General features: G+C 43.1%; 1 protein-coding gene across 1 annotated transcript in view; it reads right to left on the bottom strand.

Annotated features, from left to right (window-relative positions):
* Positions 1–17,948, bottom strand: part of Nckap5 (NCK associated protein 5) — a 788,185-nt gene that overhangs the window by 354,886 nt on the left and 415,351 nt on the right. Inside the window, exon 5 of the mRNA XM_059280499.1 lies at positions 571–658. Coding sequence (XP_059136482.1) covers positions 571–658 — 88 coding nt within the window. The remainder of the gene's footprint in view (positions 1–570; positions 659–17,948) is intronic.

The following is a 17,948-nucleotide window of genomic DNA, read 5'->3' as shown; positions in this document are numbered from 1 at the left end:
TATGTTCATGTGTGTGTGTGCATGTGAGGGCCATAGGTCAACCCTGGGTGTTTTCCCTCCATCCTTCTATTCTCCACCTTGGTTTCTGAGACGGAGGCTCACTGAAAATCACTGATCAGCCTAGGCTGGCCATCCAGGGGGCCTCAGCTTCCTCCTTGCAGGGACTCTGAGATGTGTAATCTCCTCAGGCCTAGGCTGTAGCTCTCACCCTGCAGCTCAGCTAGGCTTCTCCTCAGCTGGAGTGGCCTGACCTTCATTTCTCTACTCTTCAGGCCTACCTCAGCCCTTCATCTCTGGCAAGTGCTCCTCAAGTCAACATCTGAGACAATCCCTCTCATGTACCCCAAGAATATAACACAGACAGCTCCCACCTCCCTGACAAAGGACAACGTGATGCCTTCCCAACCCTGCAAGCACATCTATGACCACTTTCAAGGGGGACTTTTCGAAATCACTGGGTTAAATAAACATGTTTACGATTTCTCATAATAAAGGTGACTTGATGGCTCCCAGCAAACAAACAAACAAACAAGCCAACGCACTGGTGCCAAGAGTCAGAAGCACAGGTACCTGGTAGGTCATGATCTTGACAGGTTCTTCCCTTTTCTGCTCTGGAGACCCTTGGCTCTGCAACAGGCTTCGGACAGTTTCCTCCATCCTGAAAAACAGAAGCATGAACACATTCTTCAAGATGGGTTTCAACTAACACAGGGCTGTCATAGTCATCTCTCAGGGTACACTTCCCAAGTGTGGACAAGGGAATGGAGTTCCCTCTCCTTTACTTCCTAAGTTAAGAATTTGAGGGCTGTGAACTACAGCACAGGGGTAGAGTATTTGCTTAAGAGATGAAAAGCTTTGGGTTTAATTGAAAGAAAGGAAGGAAGAAAGGGAGGGAGGGAGGAAGGAAGAAAGAAAGGATGGAAGGAAGAAAGGAAGGGAGGGAGGGAAGAAGGAAGGAAGGGGTAAAGAAGGAGAGGAGGGAAGATGGAGGAAAGGTGGGAAGAGGAAAAGGACAAATGGAGGAATGGAAGAAGGGAGGAGTAAGAAAGGGAAAGTGGGAAAAGAAGGGAAAGGGTCATGAAGTCATTTACAATCATTCTATTCTTAGTTTGGACATCTGCTCTCACATGCACACATCTCCTAGAATCGCTCTTCACTTATAATCTCTCCTTTTTAATTCAATACAAGATCTCACACAGATCTTCCTCAAGCATCACTTTGATTTTTTAAAATCAGTTGCCAAGGTAACAGATGTTGTACGGCAAAACTTTTCCTGGGGAAACACAAGACACACACATCCTCACCCCAGACAGGGAACCTATAACAGACCAAAGTACAAATACCACTGAAGTCCAACTTGATGAATCAATGAATTTTATTGGGGTTACTTTAGGAACAGAAATGACTCCAAGACAACTGTCTCACCAAAGCCCACCCCTGCATGAGGACAGCTCATGAAGCTGGGAACCTGAAGCTCACTGCACAGTCTAGAGGAAAGGGCAGTTGGAGGGTGCCCTTTCCAGTTGCCTCAGTTGGTCTAAACCTCTCCCAAGCAGTTTGGCTGGTTTCTGCTTCTTCCAGGTGGCTGGTCTGGTCTCAGAGTCTTTGTAGCTTTGATTGTCTGGGTCTTATTGACAGCTTGGCTTTGCTTTGTTGGAGGGGAACTCCCACTTTTATTGCTAATTCTGGCAGGGAGGGGACTGGTGAGTCTGGTCAGTTTTAGGGACTTCCTGAAACTATTTTGAGCCCTTTACTTCATGATAAAGAAGCTTCTCTGTAGAATAGAATGTTTTAATCATAGAAGAAAATGTTACACAATAACACATCTTTCACAAATGTGCTCTCTCCATTAGCATTGTGTGTGTCCTTCCATGATTGTCTTCCCATGTCAGCACACAAAGATTTACTGCATTCTTTTCAATTGCTTTGAAAAACTTTGTGGTTGTCAGGATACTGGCAGATTATTTAACCCTTCTCTTACTGAATTTAATTTGCTTCACAACTTTGCCAACTCAGTTAACATCTTTACCTATACTTTTCAAACTGATTTATGAGTATTTACATGGCTTATATTGCAACATGTTAATTGTTCTAATCCTGCTTGGCTTTAACTGCCTACTTCCAAAACTTCTGTGATGTTAACTTCAACTGTCAACTTGATGGGACCTAGAATCACCATGGAAAGACATCTTTGGACATGTGTGAGAGGGAGTTCATAAACGAGGCTAACTGAGAGCCACCCTGAGTGTGACTGGCACCTCCCACCTTCCCCGCTGTGATAGGTTGCATCTTCAAACTGTGAGCCACAAACACCCTTCTTTCCTTAAGCTGTTGTCCTCTGGTATTTTGTTTCAGCACAGAGATGGGTCACTAATACAACCCCCACGGTCCCCAAAGTGATACTCACTTCCACTTGGGGCACTAGCTCACAGCTCACATGGCTGCTACTTACTGCCTTGTAAGTCCCTTTTATCAGGGACATTCCTCTACTTTCCAAATCTGCCTCACTTTCCACTCAAGATGTTTCCTCACTGATCTCCAATCTCTTTGAATTCTTACTCTTATAGCATTCATTTTGTCCCTCAAAACCCTCTCACTTGAGTGCACAAATCTTTCCCACACGCATGGCTTGCCTCCTAGAATAAATGACAACTTGTGTTCTGTGACGATGCCTCGTATTTCCTATGTTCACATTCATTTACAGATAAAGTTGGCATTCAGTAGACAGTTCATATCTGTCAGTTCATTTCTTAAAGGATAGCATATTTAACAATGAGCCAGGAGTATTCCCTATGTATCTCAACTCTGTATACATGACATTGACCTTGAGCCCCATCTGTAAGGACTCAAAGGACAGAAGTACACAGAAGAGAATGCCTGAACAACAATATTTACTGAAGAACAATGATCGCTGAACTATGGGGCTCACTTAAGTGTCCAATAACAAAGGATTGGATAAGGAAAATGCGGTGCATATCCACAACAGGAAATTTCAGCCATTGAGAAGAATGAAGTCATGTAGTTTGCAAGGAAACAGAAACAACAGGAGATAGTCGTAATAAGTGAACTTAGCGAGTCTCAGACAGGTAAGTAACCCATGCTTTCCCTCCTTTGTAGTTCCTAGATTTAATACAGATACACAAAACAATGTGCATACAACGCACACACACATATATGGAAAAAAACCAGAAATGACAAAGGAAATTAAAAGGAACAGGGGAGGGTCTTCATAAAGGTGGGGAAGGGCATATAGGAAATATGCTAAACTTAACACACTCACATATATAAACTTAACAAAATAAATAAGTTATTTAAAAAATTAGTTCCACCAGAGAGAGGTGAGAGCAAAATGCCAGAATTCCATCCAGAAAACATAGGGTTCACTAAAAAAATATGTATATACCTGTGAGTCTGTGTAAGTGTATATATAAATACAGTCTCTTCAGGGGTCAGAGAGGGCATGAGACTCCTTGGAGCAACAGTTACATGTGGTTGGGAGTCTCCAGATATGGGTGCTCAGAACCAAACCCCAGTCCTCTGTAAAGGCAGCAAGTGCTCTCAGCCTCTGAGTGACCTCCCCAGGCCCAACAATGCTCTCTTGCTCACAGCTTGGATTGTCTTTCAGAGTCATCTTTTGAAAGATGCATTTTCAGGGATTCAAAATGACACTAGTTTAAGAATAAACAGGAACGGATGCAGCTTGTATTACCTAGGGCTTCCAGAATGACAAGCTATCTTAAGTTACCGTTGTGCTGCCTTGATCAAACACCAGAACCAAGGTGACTTACAGAAGAGTGCACTGGGGTTCACAGCTCTAGAGGGTGAGTTCGTAACCCTCATGGCAGGGAGCACAGCTGCAGGCAGGCAGGCAGGCAGGCGCTGGAGCAGTAGCTGAGAGCTCACATCTGATCCACAAACACGAGGCAGCAAGCTAACTGGGAATGACATGAGCTTTTGAAACCTCAAAGCCTGCCCCTAGTGACACACCTCCTCCAACAAGCCACACCTCCTAACCCTTCCCAAACAGTTCTACCAAGAACCAAACATCCAATTATATGAACCTATGGGAGCCATTCTCATTCAGATCAGGACACAACCAAGGGCTCTCAAAAGGCCTATAAACCCACCTGAGCTAGGTCATTATAGCAAGCAGGGTAGCATAGGATTATTTTTTAAAAAGTCCACTGTTGGGCCATGGCACATAACTACTTAGCAGCAGAATAAAGACCCTGAAGACATCCCAAACCAGGATTTCTGTGTATGTTCATGTGGAATGTGTAAAAATGCAAGTGTACATGTACACACGTGTGTGTGTGTGTGTGTGTGTGTGTGTGTGTGTGTGTGTGTGCACCTCTGTGTGTGTTTGCATGCATGTGGAGGTCATTAGACAACCTTGGGTGTCATTCTGCATGCTTTCTACCTTGTTTGGGGTAGGCTTTCATGGGTCCAGAGCTTGCCAAGTGAACCCCGGGATCTGCTTGTCTCTCCCTCCTCGGCTTCGTGATTACAAACATTCACCACCAAGCCTGGGTTTTGTTTTGTTTTTTTCTGCATAGTTTCTGGGGGTCTGGAGATATCACCAGAACCCATTCAGGCTTCTGAAAAGATGGTAGACACAAAACACTGGTTCCTATAGGCAGCTGGGAAAGTGAAGGGTCCCCCCCCCCATATTTTCAAGTCTTAAATTATTAATAGCTCAAAATTGAACAGAGCTCATTGAAGAACTTTCTCATCTATTAATCATTTTAATGTACTTTAGAAATATCATTATATCTACTCGGAAGATGAGAAAGCTGAGTTAGTGAAAGGTTAGATGGCTCGCTTAAGGGGCTGTGGTTAGGTGGATAGAGAGGGGATTAAACAAGGTTTACTGGCTTAAATACAGCAGCCCCTTCTACTTGACTTTACTGACATTCAGAGAAAATATTCCAGGTAAGGATGCAGACTCCTATCGAAGACTTATCTTGGACAATGTCTTTGCCATGCTGAGCCCATGAGCAACTAACTATGTTGTATGTGACCAGAGAAGGACTTAAGGTCTACAGAAAGAACGAGGGGGGGGAGGGGAGAAAGAAGGTATAGAGAGAGGGGAGGAGGGAAGAAAGGAAAGAGAAGAGCAAGGGAAGGAAGGAAGGACAGGAGGAAGAGAGGGCAGGAGAGGTAAGGAGAGAAAAGGGAACCCCTGGGTTCATAGGGCTGTGGGGCAGGACTGATGTCACAAATTCTCAAATGATCAGCACCACCTGCTAATGCTCCATTTTGTTTGTACAATGGAGAAGAGGAGAAGTTTCCACGGTGTTCATCAAATCTAACACAAAGTTTTGATATGGTTCTCACACCTGCCCGGCCCACAGCTCAAGGTAAAGTTTTAAATATGTCCCATATAAAGTCATTACAGTGAACAGAAGTCTACATGACAACTGTCTCCTAAGGTCGTTTTCTTGTGACATTGCAGCTGGAGTTTGTGATGGCATCCTTCCTGGTTTGCACAGGATAATGACACATTGTTGAACACGTTTCTCAGTACACACTTCACCACCACCCCATAGAAGGTCAGTGTTGCGTCTCACTCCTTAGTTCATTCACTTACACCCACATGATCTAAATGTGTCCCAGCAGTCTGATGTTGGCAAAGGGGCTGGGGAGCTGGTTCAGTTGTGAAAGCTATTATTATACAAACATGGGTACCCGAGTTTAATTCCCAGAAGTCACGTAAAAAATTCCAGGTGTGACGGTTCATGCTTGCGATCCCATATTCAGGTTGCAGACACTGGAGGATCCCTGGGGTCCTCTGGCCAGCCAGACCAGCTGAACTGTGGACTCTGTACTCATCTTACTAACCCAGGTGGAACACCACAAAGGAAGATTAGCTGAGGTTGGCCTCTGGCCTGCACACACATGTGTACTTGACTACACACAGGAATCACACACATACACACATACCACAGACAATGTAAATAAATCCATATTTGTTTCTTCTTCTACTAAGCCCAAATGTAGCTGTCTCAAGATACCAGCTGAGTTACTACTCCAGCATAATTAGAAGTTCTTTGCAGACGTCACTAGATCAAGAAGAAAAATGCCTGTTCACCTCTCACACACTAATTTTTGGCTTTATGCTTAAAAAAAATTAAAGGTAAAGAAAAAACAGAGACATATAAGAAAGTGTTAAAACAACCTCATGCAACCCAGACCCCTAAGTAACCTTGTGAACATTTTATATCAATCCTAGGATGATTTAAAGCTGGTTGCATTTCAAAGCCGCAGCTTGAAATACAGGTTTTGGGGATCCCCTTAAGCCCTCCCTAAGAGAATCAAGTTGCTATATTTTTTAAATAACCTTTATGAGTCTGGTCACAGAGAAAAGCATTTTACATGTGATGAGACCATGCTGTCATTGTTTCCCTGATGGCACCTTTTTAAAATTCTTATTTCCCACACCTCTGTTTTCCTGGAAAAAAAATCACAGACCATGAAGTGGCCCATTGTTGCTTAACACCCAATGACAGTTTGCTTTGCTTCGTTACTTCAACGAGGAGGGTTCAGATTCCCAGTTGTCTCACAGTGTACCATCTGCTTCCCAAATGTGATGGAAATAAGCCTCTTCTTCCCCCCAGTCCAGGCGTGGACAGAGTTTTGAGTTGGCTTCTTTGCTTCTAAGTAGTTATAGGTAGGATTTACCTTTAAGCACTGACTCAATCATACATTTCTCATTCACTCTGATACTAAATCACTTCTTTTCCTAAACATTGGTCTCCCAGCTATTACAAATAAAAACCTGTAGGAAAAAATGTCTTTTTACTGAGATGTAATTAGTTCTAATGTATATTAACTGAGCCTGAAATTTTTATTTATTTAGTATGTGTGTATGCATGTTCCATGGTATACATGTAGAAGGCAGAGGATAAAGTAAGGGAGTTGGCTCTCTCCTACCATGTGGGTCCCAGGAATGGAACTCAGGTTTTCAAGGTTCCTAAAGCTCAAGGAACCAGCTCATTGTCCTGAGTTCAAAGTATTAAGGGCTTTATTTACAAGCAGAGTGTGATTTGAGCTCTGAAGACCTTCACTCAATGAAAAGTCATATTAGAAAATGTGTCTCCAGATGAAACTTCAAGTCTTCTTTTCCAGTACAAGGTATTAAACCTGGGACTTGACAGATACTAGCCAAGCATTCTACCTCCAGTTAGATTAAAATTCTTCAAGATTCAGGTTTCTGCAATGATAGGTTCTACTGTGGTATTTTTAATATATAGCTTTTGTTATAACCCGAAGCCCAAGTAAATACTTGTTAAAGTTTTTAAAACCAACTATCCAAGGAAATATATTTTTCCTCCCAAAGGGCATTCTCATTCCACCAAATCCCACACAAAACATACAGCTGCACCTTGAGCTCTTCTTTGCCTAAAGAAAACCTCCCTTTGAGTTTTCAAAATGACTGGACTCTCCCTGTCTTAGCATAGTAATATTTTATAAATGATATCTACGGGCTGAGGAGATATCACAGTTCATAAAGTGCTTGCCTTGCACGCACAAGGACCTGAGCTCAACCCCGCAAACATATGGCTTTTTGTTTGCTTTTTAATTGGGAATGGTGGCTGCTGCCTATATGCCCAGTGCTGGAGAGGTTGATGTGTATATATCCGGGGCTCCCTGGCCAGTCTAGCTCACTTAGTGGGCTACCGGGCAGTAAAAGACTATTTCAACAAACAAGCTGGATGGTGCTTGATGACCAATACCTCAAGTTTTCCTCCTCTGGTCTCTGAACATATATTAATGCACACTCAAGTGTGTGTAGATAGCTGTGTGCGTATACACACACACACACACACACACACACACACACACACACACACACATGCACGCACACAAAGAGTCTCTGAGTTTCTTAAAGTCAGAGGCTCTGACTCCTATTAAAAGTATGTTTGTTTTCTCCCTAGCTGTCTCACATAGCTGCCAGTACTTAGTAGGTGATTGATAAATACTTTCAGGTGTGATGAAGCTCATGCCACGCTTTTCCCTCCAATTCTCCAATCTCTTACATTTTCACTTTTCATAGTTTTAAACTGCATGTAGATCTCACCCATCTAAGACCGGAAGGGCAGGGTCTATAGCTGAGACACTTGGGGATGACCTGCTGGACCCACTGTTTCTTGATAAAAAACAAATCCAATGTATAGCCCTATTCTTTTTGACCAGACTGACACCCCTGTTTTTCAGCTGAGTTCATTAGCTTTGGGAGCTAGGACTGCTTTAAAGTGGCCGGGGCTCTCGGTCTAGCCTTTAGCCAGAGCGGTTTTTTCATGTTGACTCTGGCAGAGATATCGCTGCCCAAGCAGCCCATTTCTTTGATGCATTGGGGAGAGACATGGACAGAACACCTTAAGGACAGACACATTTTGCCTGGCCTCCCATTCCCCATGAGGTTTCATTCCCATTCTGCTTCCATGACTTCCCTTGGCGACCCACCATGCCTCCCATCTGTATTGCACTGTGAAGCAGTACAGATGTGCTTTCCTGGAGAGCAAGCCCAGTGAAAAGCTGATAGGACTTTCATACCAAGAAAAACCCATTGAGCAGGAAGCTTTGCTGGTTCTGAACTGGGTTCAACTGCACACCAACTTGTCTCCTTAGAAAAAACAAGTTTCCTCAATGGAAGAAAGTGCATCTACCATGGAGCAGGGGCAGTCTTCAGACTAGTTGGCACCTGGATATTCTAGGCCCAATCTCTGACCACCTACCACCACAATAGTCAGGAACAGTAGATCTAGAGTATGGTGGATTTTTTTTTTCAGTCTTAGCTCTTTAGGGGCCCATCACCTAGTTCCCAAATAAACACACAGAGGCTAATTCTTACTTACGAATGTCTGGCCTTAGCTTGGCTTGTTTCTAGTTGACTTTTCCTTTAAATTATCCTGTCTACCTTTTGCCTCTAGGATTTTATCTTTCTTTAATTCTGTATATTTTTTCTTTCTTTCTTACTCCAGGGCTTGCTATGTAGCTGGGTGGCTGGCCCCTAATGTCCTCCTCTCCTTCTCCTTTTCTTTCTGCCAATCTCATCTTCCCAGATTTCTCTTCCTCTTTATTCTTTCTGCCTGCTAGCCCCACCTATCCTTTCTCTTGCCTTGCTACTGGCCATTAAGCTCTTTATTAGACCAATCGGGTGTTTTAGATAGGCACAGCTTCACAGAGTTAAACAAATGCAACATAAAAGAATGCAACCCATCTTTGCATCATTAAAATAAATGTTCCACAGCATAAACAAGTGTAGCACATCTTAAAATAATATTCCACAACAATATGGAGAACTGAAAACCACATGGAACTAGTAACTCACTCCCTATAACATTTGGAGGGCTGGAATTTTTCTTTCTCTTTTTTTTCTTCCCTAGATAATATATATTTTTAATCCAGCACAAAATTTTGCAAGAATAACACTCACTGCTCCCTGGAAACTGTGGTGTTCTACTTCCCTCCCAGGGATGAGACAACATTCCCAAACAGATCGAAAGGTGCCGACCCAATTGGAATCACTGCATCTTATTCACTCTGGGGCCATCTGTATGTGAGCAGAAAACCACATAAATTTCTCCCTAGGCAGGCTTGTGCAAATTCTGCATCAGGAAACTTGCTGTATGAAGAGGCTCTGGTTGGGTGAGAAGATAGCTATGCGTTCAGTGGAGAAACCTATTTTCCACATGGAGTGCAAAAGAGTCTCCTGAATGTTAACAAGCAAATCCCAAGTGTTCCCCACTCCCCCACAGCAGCAGAAGCAAAAGTACATTTATGGTTGTGTGTGTGTTTGTAGAATTGCACTCATCCAGCAAGGCGTGGGTAGGGGGGGAACGATATAAAATGCCATGTGGGCAAATGAATATCATAAAGAAGTACAACCATGAGCTGCCAATGTCTTGCTTAGATAATATGAAAGTAGGGTTTGTGGCTACATGCCAAGAACCCACAAGATGCTATTATTTCCTGCATGGAACCAGCCTTTAAAAGAATGTACAAATTATTAACATAATTTTATAAATACAGAATGGTTAATGTTGGCTGGGGAAATTAGTGGGTGAATAAAATGCTTGCCCTTGCAATCCTGAGAACCTAAGTGTGAAAACCCAAAGCCACTGCAAGCCAAGCATGGCAGCACATGGGTGTGACCCCATGCTTCTGTGGGGAGATGAGAGGCAAATGCAAGAGGATACCTGGATGCTCACAGGCCAGCTAATTTAGCACATGTAACAGCAAACAACAGAGAGACTTTGTCTCAAAAAAGATGAAAAGCAAGAACCAACACCCTAGGTCCTCTCACTTCCACCTGCATGCTATGGCATGCACATGAATACACATAGACACACACATATAAATATCATACACTAAGATAAAAAATAATTAATGACACCAGCCCTCATATCCAGTCTGACAAACTCAAACTCATACAGATACATATACAATTTCTAAACCCATCTCTGTATTATATTTCATAGACTCTTTAGAAAAAAAACAATGCCATAAATAAATCCAGCTTGAGTTCTGCATATTTTATTTTTTGGAGTATCTGAAGTTCAATGCTTAGAGTACAAGTTTCTATAAAAGTACTTGGAATGTGAAAAAAAATTACTATTTTTACCAAAAATGTATTATTTGGGGATGGATCTTTAGACTGCTGTGCTCATAAGCTGGAGGAACTTTGAAGACACCAGACAGATCAATATCCTCCATATTTATGTTTATTGGCCATTGCCAACAGGAAAAGCTATTTTTAATGTGTCATGAGGCTACATGGGAGATTCTAGAAAATAAATTTACCAATTCAGGACCTTGTTTTTCCCTTTTCTTAAAATGAGAAGTTTACAATTTTATTCCTCTCATAAAACAAAACAAAACAAAATTAAAAACGAGAATGTAGACTAGATAAGATTTCTCTGGTCAGCGTGCACCATGCTTTTGCCTGTCTGTAGTCAAAGATGGAATTCGGATGTGTGAAATCAGGTCCACTTGTTGCCTCATGGGAAGCATCTTTGTCCGTTGCTGTACCTCGCTCCTTACTGTATGGGCACGGCCCTCAACATCTGCTAGAACGCCCTCTGCTTTGTTTTGCTTCAAGATCTGTTTGGGGCCTGGGGAGATAATAAATAGCTCTGTCTATAAGGTACTTGTCTTGCAAGTATGAGGACCTGAGTTTGATTCCCAGAACTCATGTAAATAAAAGCCAAGTGGTGTGCTCTTCCCTTGTAATTGCAGCATTAGGGAGGTGGAGAAAGGGAGATCTTGGGGCTCTCTGGCCAGCCAGTATAGACTATTTGGGGAGTTCCTGACTAGTAAGGGAACATGTCTCAGTTTAATCTTTTAAAAAAAGGCAAATAATGTCTAAGGAATGATACCTAAGGTCATCATCCTCTGGCTGGCACACACACACACACACACACACACACACACACACACACACTCTGCATGCATATATATACACATACAAAAGAAAACCCTGATTTCTTCCTCTCTTCCCATTTTTCCAATTGAAGAATAGAGGTTTTGATACAAATCAATAGTCACTATGAATCTGAATGATGTCCACGCTACATATTAAGTGGGTACTATTACCTGCTGTAAAGTTTTGATAGAAATTCAAAAGAAGGGCAACAGCTGGCCATAATGGGGATGAAATTTTAGCATTAAATTGTGAGAAAGAATGTGTAACTACTGTGGAAAGGTGTTTAAGAATCCAAAGATTTGGTCTATGCAACCACAAGCATACAAACACGATTCTTTATGGGATCTACTGCTAATTCTTATGCTTCTTGTAATATTCACTCACCCACATTTCTTCAGAGTGGCTTCTGTTAAGAGGGAAGAGACTGTAAACCACACACACTCAAAGTACATTGTGTTACCGTAGCCTCTCCAGCTTCAATACTTACACCCTTAGTGTAGTAATAATGATCCAGAGCCTGACCTCAGAAGATATGACTTCAGATGTCTCTTCCCAGCCCTAGAACTCAGGATACATCTCTTCCTTTCTATGTAATATGGGTACAACAAACTTTTGCTGGTTAATATGGATGGCTAGCTTAACAGGATCTAGAATCATCCAAGAGACTAATCTCTGGGCATGTCAGAGTTTCCAGACTCAGTATATCGAGGAGAGAAAACCCACCTTAATGGAGGCTCCATCCCATGGGTGGGAGTCCCAAAGCAAATGAAAAGAAGAAAGCAAGCCGAGCACTCTGCATCCTGACTGCTCCTGCAACATGTCTCACACTCCTGCAGACATGCCTTCCCTGCCATGATGGACTGTAATGTTATACTGTGGGCCAAAATAAATTACTGGCTCCTTAGGTTGCTTTTGTTGTGTATTTTGATACAGGAACAAAAAGAGTAGTTCAAAGCTAACCCCATTTATCTTATAGAGGCACTAGGGTGGAGCACAAGACAAAATGTAAAATTGTGTCAGTTGATTCTGGATTTTCTATGTCTTTAATCATAGTTGTTTTGAAGTCCAATACAATCTGAGTTGATGATGTTTTAGTATTTAGGTAAGGAGGACAGGAAATAATAAATTGACACTTTATTTACATAAATAAATATATTATTATAAAAATATTTAATGTATTAAATTGCTGCAACCAACTACCCAACAAGAAGCTATTTAAAGGAGTGTGGGTTATTCTGAGTTACTGTTCAATACACCCCATTATGGTGCAGGAGGCATGGTAGCATGAGCAGGACCTAGTTTGTCACACTGAATCCACAGTGAGGAAGTGGAGCGTGAACTATGGAAACCTCCAAGTCTACCCCCGGCGACCCACTTCCTCCAGCAATGTTCTGCTTCTTAAAGGTTCCACAACTTTCCAAAAGTGTGACACCCGCTAGTTCAATCCTCATGAGCCTATGGGGGACATTTCATGTTCAGGCCACATCCCCAAAAATCTCAGTACTGGGGAGGCAGAGATAGGGGCTCATGGGCCAGCCAGTCTAGCCTATTTGGTAAGTTCCAAGCATCTAAGAGACCCAATTCTGTAGTGATATTGTGTTCCCCAAAATATTGTGCACCCTAATAAACTTATCTGGGATCAGAGAACAGAACAGCCACTAGATAGACATAGAGGCAAGAAAATGGTGGCACACACACCTTTAATCCTATCACTTGGGAGGCAGAGATCCATCCGGATCTCAGTGAGTTTAAAGCCACACTGGAAACAGCCAGGCATGGTGACTCACGCCTTTAATCCCAGGAAGTCATGGCAGAAAGCAGAAATGTACATAAGGCATTGAAAACCCAGAACTAGAACTGGTTAAGCTTTTAGGCTTTTAGCAGCAGTTCAGCTGAGATTCATTTGGATGAGGACTCAAAGGCTTCCAGTCTGAGGAAAGAGGATCAGCTGAGGAATTGGCGAGGTGAGGAAGCTGTGGCTTGTTCTGCTTCTCTGATCTTCCAGCATTCACCCCAATACCTGGCTCTGGGTTTGTTTTTATTAATAAGACCTTTTAAGAATCATGCTACACAAATCCTTCGATTTTTTTAAAAAGTGCACTGAGTAAAAAAGGTCCTCTATCCAAGTCTCAGACTGTACCTTGTGTGAAGGATAACCTACTATAATAGTCAAGGCAGATTAGGTCACGCTAGTGTAGCGAACAACACCTGCATCTCTGAGGCTTTAAAAATAACCAGACTTCTGGAGCCAGGCATGGTGGTGCATGCATTTAACCCAGCACTTAAGATACAGAGTCAGGCAGAGCTCTGTGAGTTTGAGGCCAGCTTGTCAACATAGAGCTGAAGACCAGCCAGGGCTACATAATGAGACCCCGTCTCAAAAGAAAACAATAAAAGTAATAGCTCAATTTCCTACTGACACAAATTCTCATTAGTCCTAGTTATCTTTGTCAACTTGATATGCAACCTGGAATAATCTGATCAAAGTGCCTAGCTCACACAGGCCTGTGGGATGTCTGGTGTTGGGATGTGTGTGTGTGTGTGTGTGTGGGGGGGGGGGTTATCCTCATCATCTACTGACGCAGGAGGACCCAGCTCACTGTAAGCAGTTCCATTCCCTGGTCAGGTATTCCTGGGCTATGGAGGATGGCTGGCTGAGCATGATTCATTGAACAAGCCAGCAAGCAGCCTTCCTCTATGGTTTCTGCTTTAAGGTCCTGCTTGAGTTCCTGCCTTGACTTCCCTCAGTGAGGGATTGTGCCCCAGAAGTGTAAGCCACAAACCCCACTTCCCCTCCTAAGTTACTTTTGGCCAGACATAGAAAGGACCCTAGAACACACAAGCAGTGTGGTTCCACAGACTGGCTTAGGACATGTGGCTTATGTCTACTGCTCTGTTGCAATTATCAACAGCTCCATTTCACCCTAAAAGTATTATGATCTGGTCAATAAAGTAACCTAAGTGTCTGCCTGGTGCTCTCTTTCGGCTTTGTGTGTTCATCATGTCTAGAAAAGAGAAAATAGGAAATGCAGAGATGCCTCTGCTTTAGGTTTTAGGGCTCTTGGTTGAAACTACTCACAATGCTACCCCAGTTAACTCATGAGGTACCTGGCATACTTTGTTTCCCGAGTTCCCAGTGAGGAGAGAATTGGCCACTGGTACTAATGTAAGCCTTCTGTATCTGTGTGACCTGAGTAAAAATCGGCTGCACAGCTGCTACTTGGTGACAGCCTGCTTAGCTTGACTTCACAGAGTACCTGGAATGACTGTGCACCACACTCGAGATGGAGCAAGCAAGTACCATTCTTACTTATCTTGCATGTGTGCATCTATGTGCATGTGCCAAGGCACACGTGTGGAAGGCTTAGGACATCTGGAGGGAGTTCGTTCTTTCTTCCCATCACTTAAGTTCTGGGATCTAACTCAGGTTGCCAGGCTTCTCAGCAAGCACTTCTCCGCACTGAGCCTTTGTCCTGGTCTGAGTGTTGCTCCTGACCACCTTCCTCAATTGGCTGTCACGTCCTCCCTTTGGCTCAGTGACCTGCTGTCACTGGGGGAGTTCTTCAGCTCACCTCCCAGCCGGGGGTCACCATGGAAGGTCACCCTTCTTTCATGCCTGACAAACCGACTGCTAAGCTACACAGTTACTTCTCTGAACTTCCTGAATTGTCTACATGTGTGCCTGCTCTGATAGGGGAAGCTTCAAACAAACACCTTCAAAGTCAGCTTTGCTTTGAAGAATGTGTTACCAAACCTCTCCGGGATGACAGTTGGGAGATACTTTTCGAAGCAGGATTTTTTTACGGTAAATGTCAATACATGTGGAAGGAAGCCTATACTTGCAAAAACCTCGCAATCTTGTGAGCTTTATTGGCAAAACCAATGGAACACATAGTTTCTATAGAAGGATCCTTCCTTCCAGTAGTCTTTTTTTTTTTTTAAGACAGGATCTTACTATGTAGATTTGGCTAGCCTAGAGCTTGATATGTCGACCTGGGTAGCCTCATAAATATCTGCATGTGTCTGCCTCCCAAATACTGGGATTGAAGACTTACCCCACTTCACCCAGCAAATGCACTGTTCTTTACCCAATGTGTATGTCTTAAAACACAACAATGCAGATTCAAGACTAAGAGGAGTGCTTCATCCTTGGAAACGCTGCTGTGTGGGCAACAGGCGGGAATGAAAGGGCCAGGGAGCCCAATTAGGAATGGCTTCTATGTTAGATTAAAAACAAAACAGATCCAGACTTCTACCTTTTACAATACACTGAGAGGTAGGGAAAGTGGGTGTGTGTATGTGCATGTGTGTGTTTGTGTGTGTGTGTGTGTGTGTGTGTATGTATATGTATATATACATATATATATATACATATATATACAGATATATACAAGTGTGTTTGTGTATACATGTGTTGACATGGGGGTGTGTGTATATCCGTGTGCGAACATGTTAAATGTGGATCCTGGAGGACATCAAGTGTTGTTCCTCAGGTTCTGTACAGTCTGCTTGTGGAGACCAGGTGTCTCACTAGCCTAGAACTCACCAATTTGTCTAGGTTAGCTGGCCATCGAGGCCCAGGGATTTGCCTGCCTCCACCCTGACACCCTATGGCACTAGGATTACAAGCACACAGCACCATGTATGGCTTTTTCATGTGGGTTCTGGTGAATGAATTGGGGTCTTCAGGCTTGTACAGAGAGTGTTTGACCCACTGAACAATCTCCTCAAATGTGTTTTTCTTTTAACCACATGACATAGTCTTCTGGCATTTGAATGGAAATTCTTTTTCTTGCCATTCACCAAGTGAAAAACAAGTCTTCTCTCTCCCCTCTCTGCTTATCCAAACACCACCCATCCCAGGCTCCTGCTATCAAAGCAAGAGTGGCTGACAGAGGTCCCTTCAGGCAGCAAAAACATCTCCTTTGACGGCCTTGCTACAAACCACCAAACTCTCGTTGAAACAGTTCAGATTTTCACGTCTTTACGAAGCCCAGTGAACCAAGCCCCAGAAAAGGAGGCATGGCTCTGTATTTAGAGAAAACAAAAAGATTTACTTTTATTTTATGTATATGACTGTTTTCCATCACGTATGTCTATGTGCTGCATGAGTACAGTCCCTGCAGGGGCCAGAAGAAGGCATAAGATGCCCCCAGAATGAGAGTTAGAAGCAATTGTGAGCTGCTGGCCATGGGTGCTGGGAACTGAATAAAGGTCCTCAGCAAGAAGGTGCTTTAACAGTGGACCCATCTCTCCAGCCCCAAGTGTATATCTTTAACGTGTACTCTTGTATACTAATCTAGGACTACCTCTATGTTGGTCGTATGTCCTCTGGACTACTCACTCCCACATCACTAGCACCGTTCAAAGCATTAACACAATCTGGTGACTAGCCTTTCAGCTCTCCAGATGCCCTGTGAGCTCCTCGGGAACCTCAGTTGATATTTCAAGTCATTTTTGTACTGTTCACCTCACACAGTGGAGGATCAATCTACCCAAGTGGGTGGAATTATTGTGTAGCAATTCCCTCCAAGATAACGTATTCCATTTTGGAGGGAAATTCCTTAAGACCGGGGCTGTTCTAAGGGGAGGCTCATTAAGACTCAAGAAGTAAACTGCTTGGAAGGTTCAGGAAGTTTCTGAAACTGACCAGGTATGCAAGGCTCATCTCTCCCAGTAGAAAATACTTGTAAGTAGAAAGTAGAAAGAGAGCTGTTCTCAAACCAGGCCAGCTGCTTGAAGAGCCAGAGGAGTCGAGCAGCTTGAAGAAGCACCAAGCTGCCCAGCTGCCTGATGAGGCCCAGCCTAAGGGAGCTGCCTGGGAAAGACAGTCCAATCTGCCGAGCTGATACGAGCTGTGCAGTGACCACCAAGCTTTGAGCCATCGCTGTGCTGGGGTGGGCTTTGGTAAGTCATTTCTGCTCCTGCAAGTGACTCTAATAAAACTCACTGGTTTGGCAAGTTGGACTTCGGTAGTATCCTTAAAATGGTCTATTGTTGGTTCCCTAACTGGGGTGAGAGGACATTTGCTCATGTATCCACGGGAATCATGACACATGAAATATACCACTATTTAGTGGAGTTACATACAGATTTACCTCATTTGAAGTGTAATTGAGGCTAAAAGCTAAGAGAGTCTAGGTAAGTCTAACTTTAATTCCAGTGGCAGGAAGCTTACTCAGTGATCTTTCTGCGATCTGAGTAATCACTCATTTATTGTCACTCATATATCACCTTCTCAGCTTATCTACATCATCATTTGGCAATCATTCATTGAATGCCAGCAACACTTAGATATAACCAGTGATTCAAGTGAGGAAAAGCTGCCAAGGACAGGAGACAGACAGACAGACAGTTAATCCTGCACTGTAATTAGAAGTCAAAGAGGAGTCCAGGAGGTGAAAAGATCTGAAAGGTTACAAGGGGCAATCCAGAGGTGCTGACTTGTGTGTTTTTTTTGTGTGTATTTATGTATGTACTCATGTATGTATGGTATGTGTATATATGTATGTATGAGGTA

Source organism: Peromyscus eremicus, chromosome 15 (assembly GCF_949786415.1).
Source record: "Peromyscus eremicus chromosome 15, PerEre_H2_v1, whole genome shotgun sequence".
Classification (NCBI taxonomy): domain Eukaryota; kingdom Metazoa; phylum Chordata; class Mammalia; order Rodentia; family Cricetidae; genus Peromyscus; species Peromyscus eremicus.
This window is presented reverse-complemented; position numbering and strand designations above follow the sequence as displayed.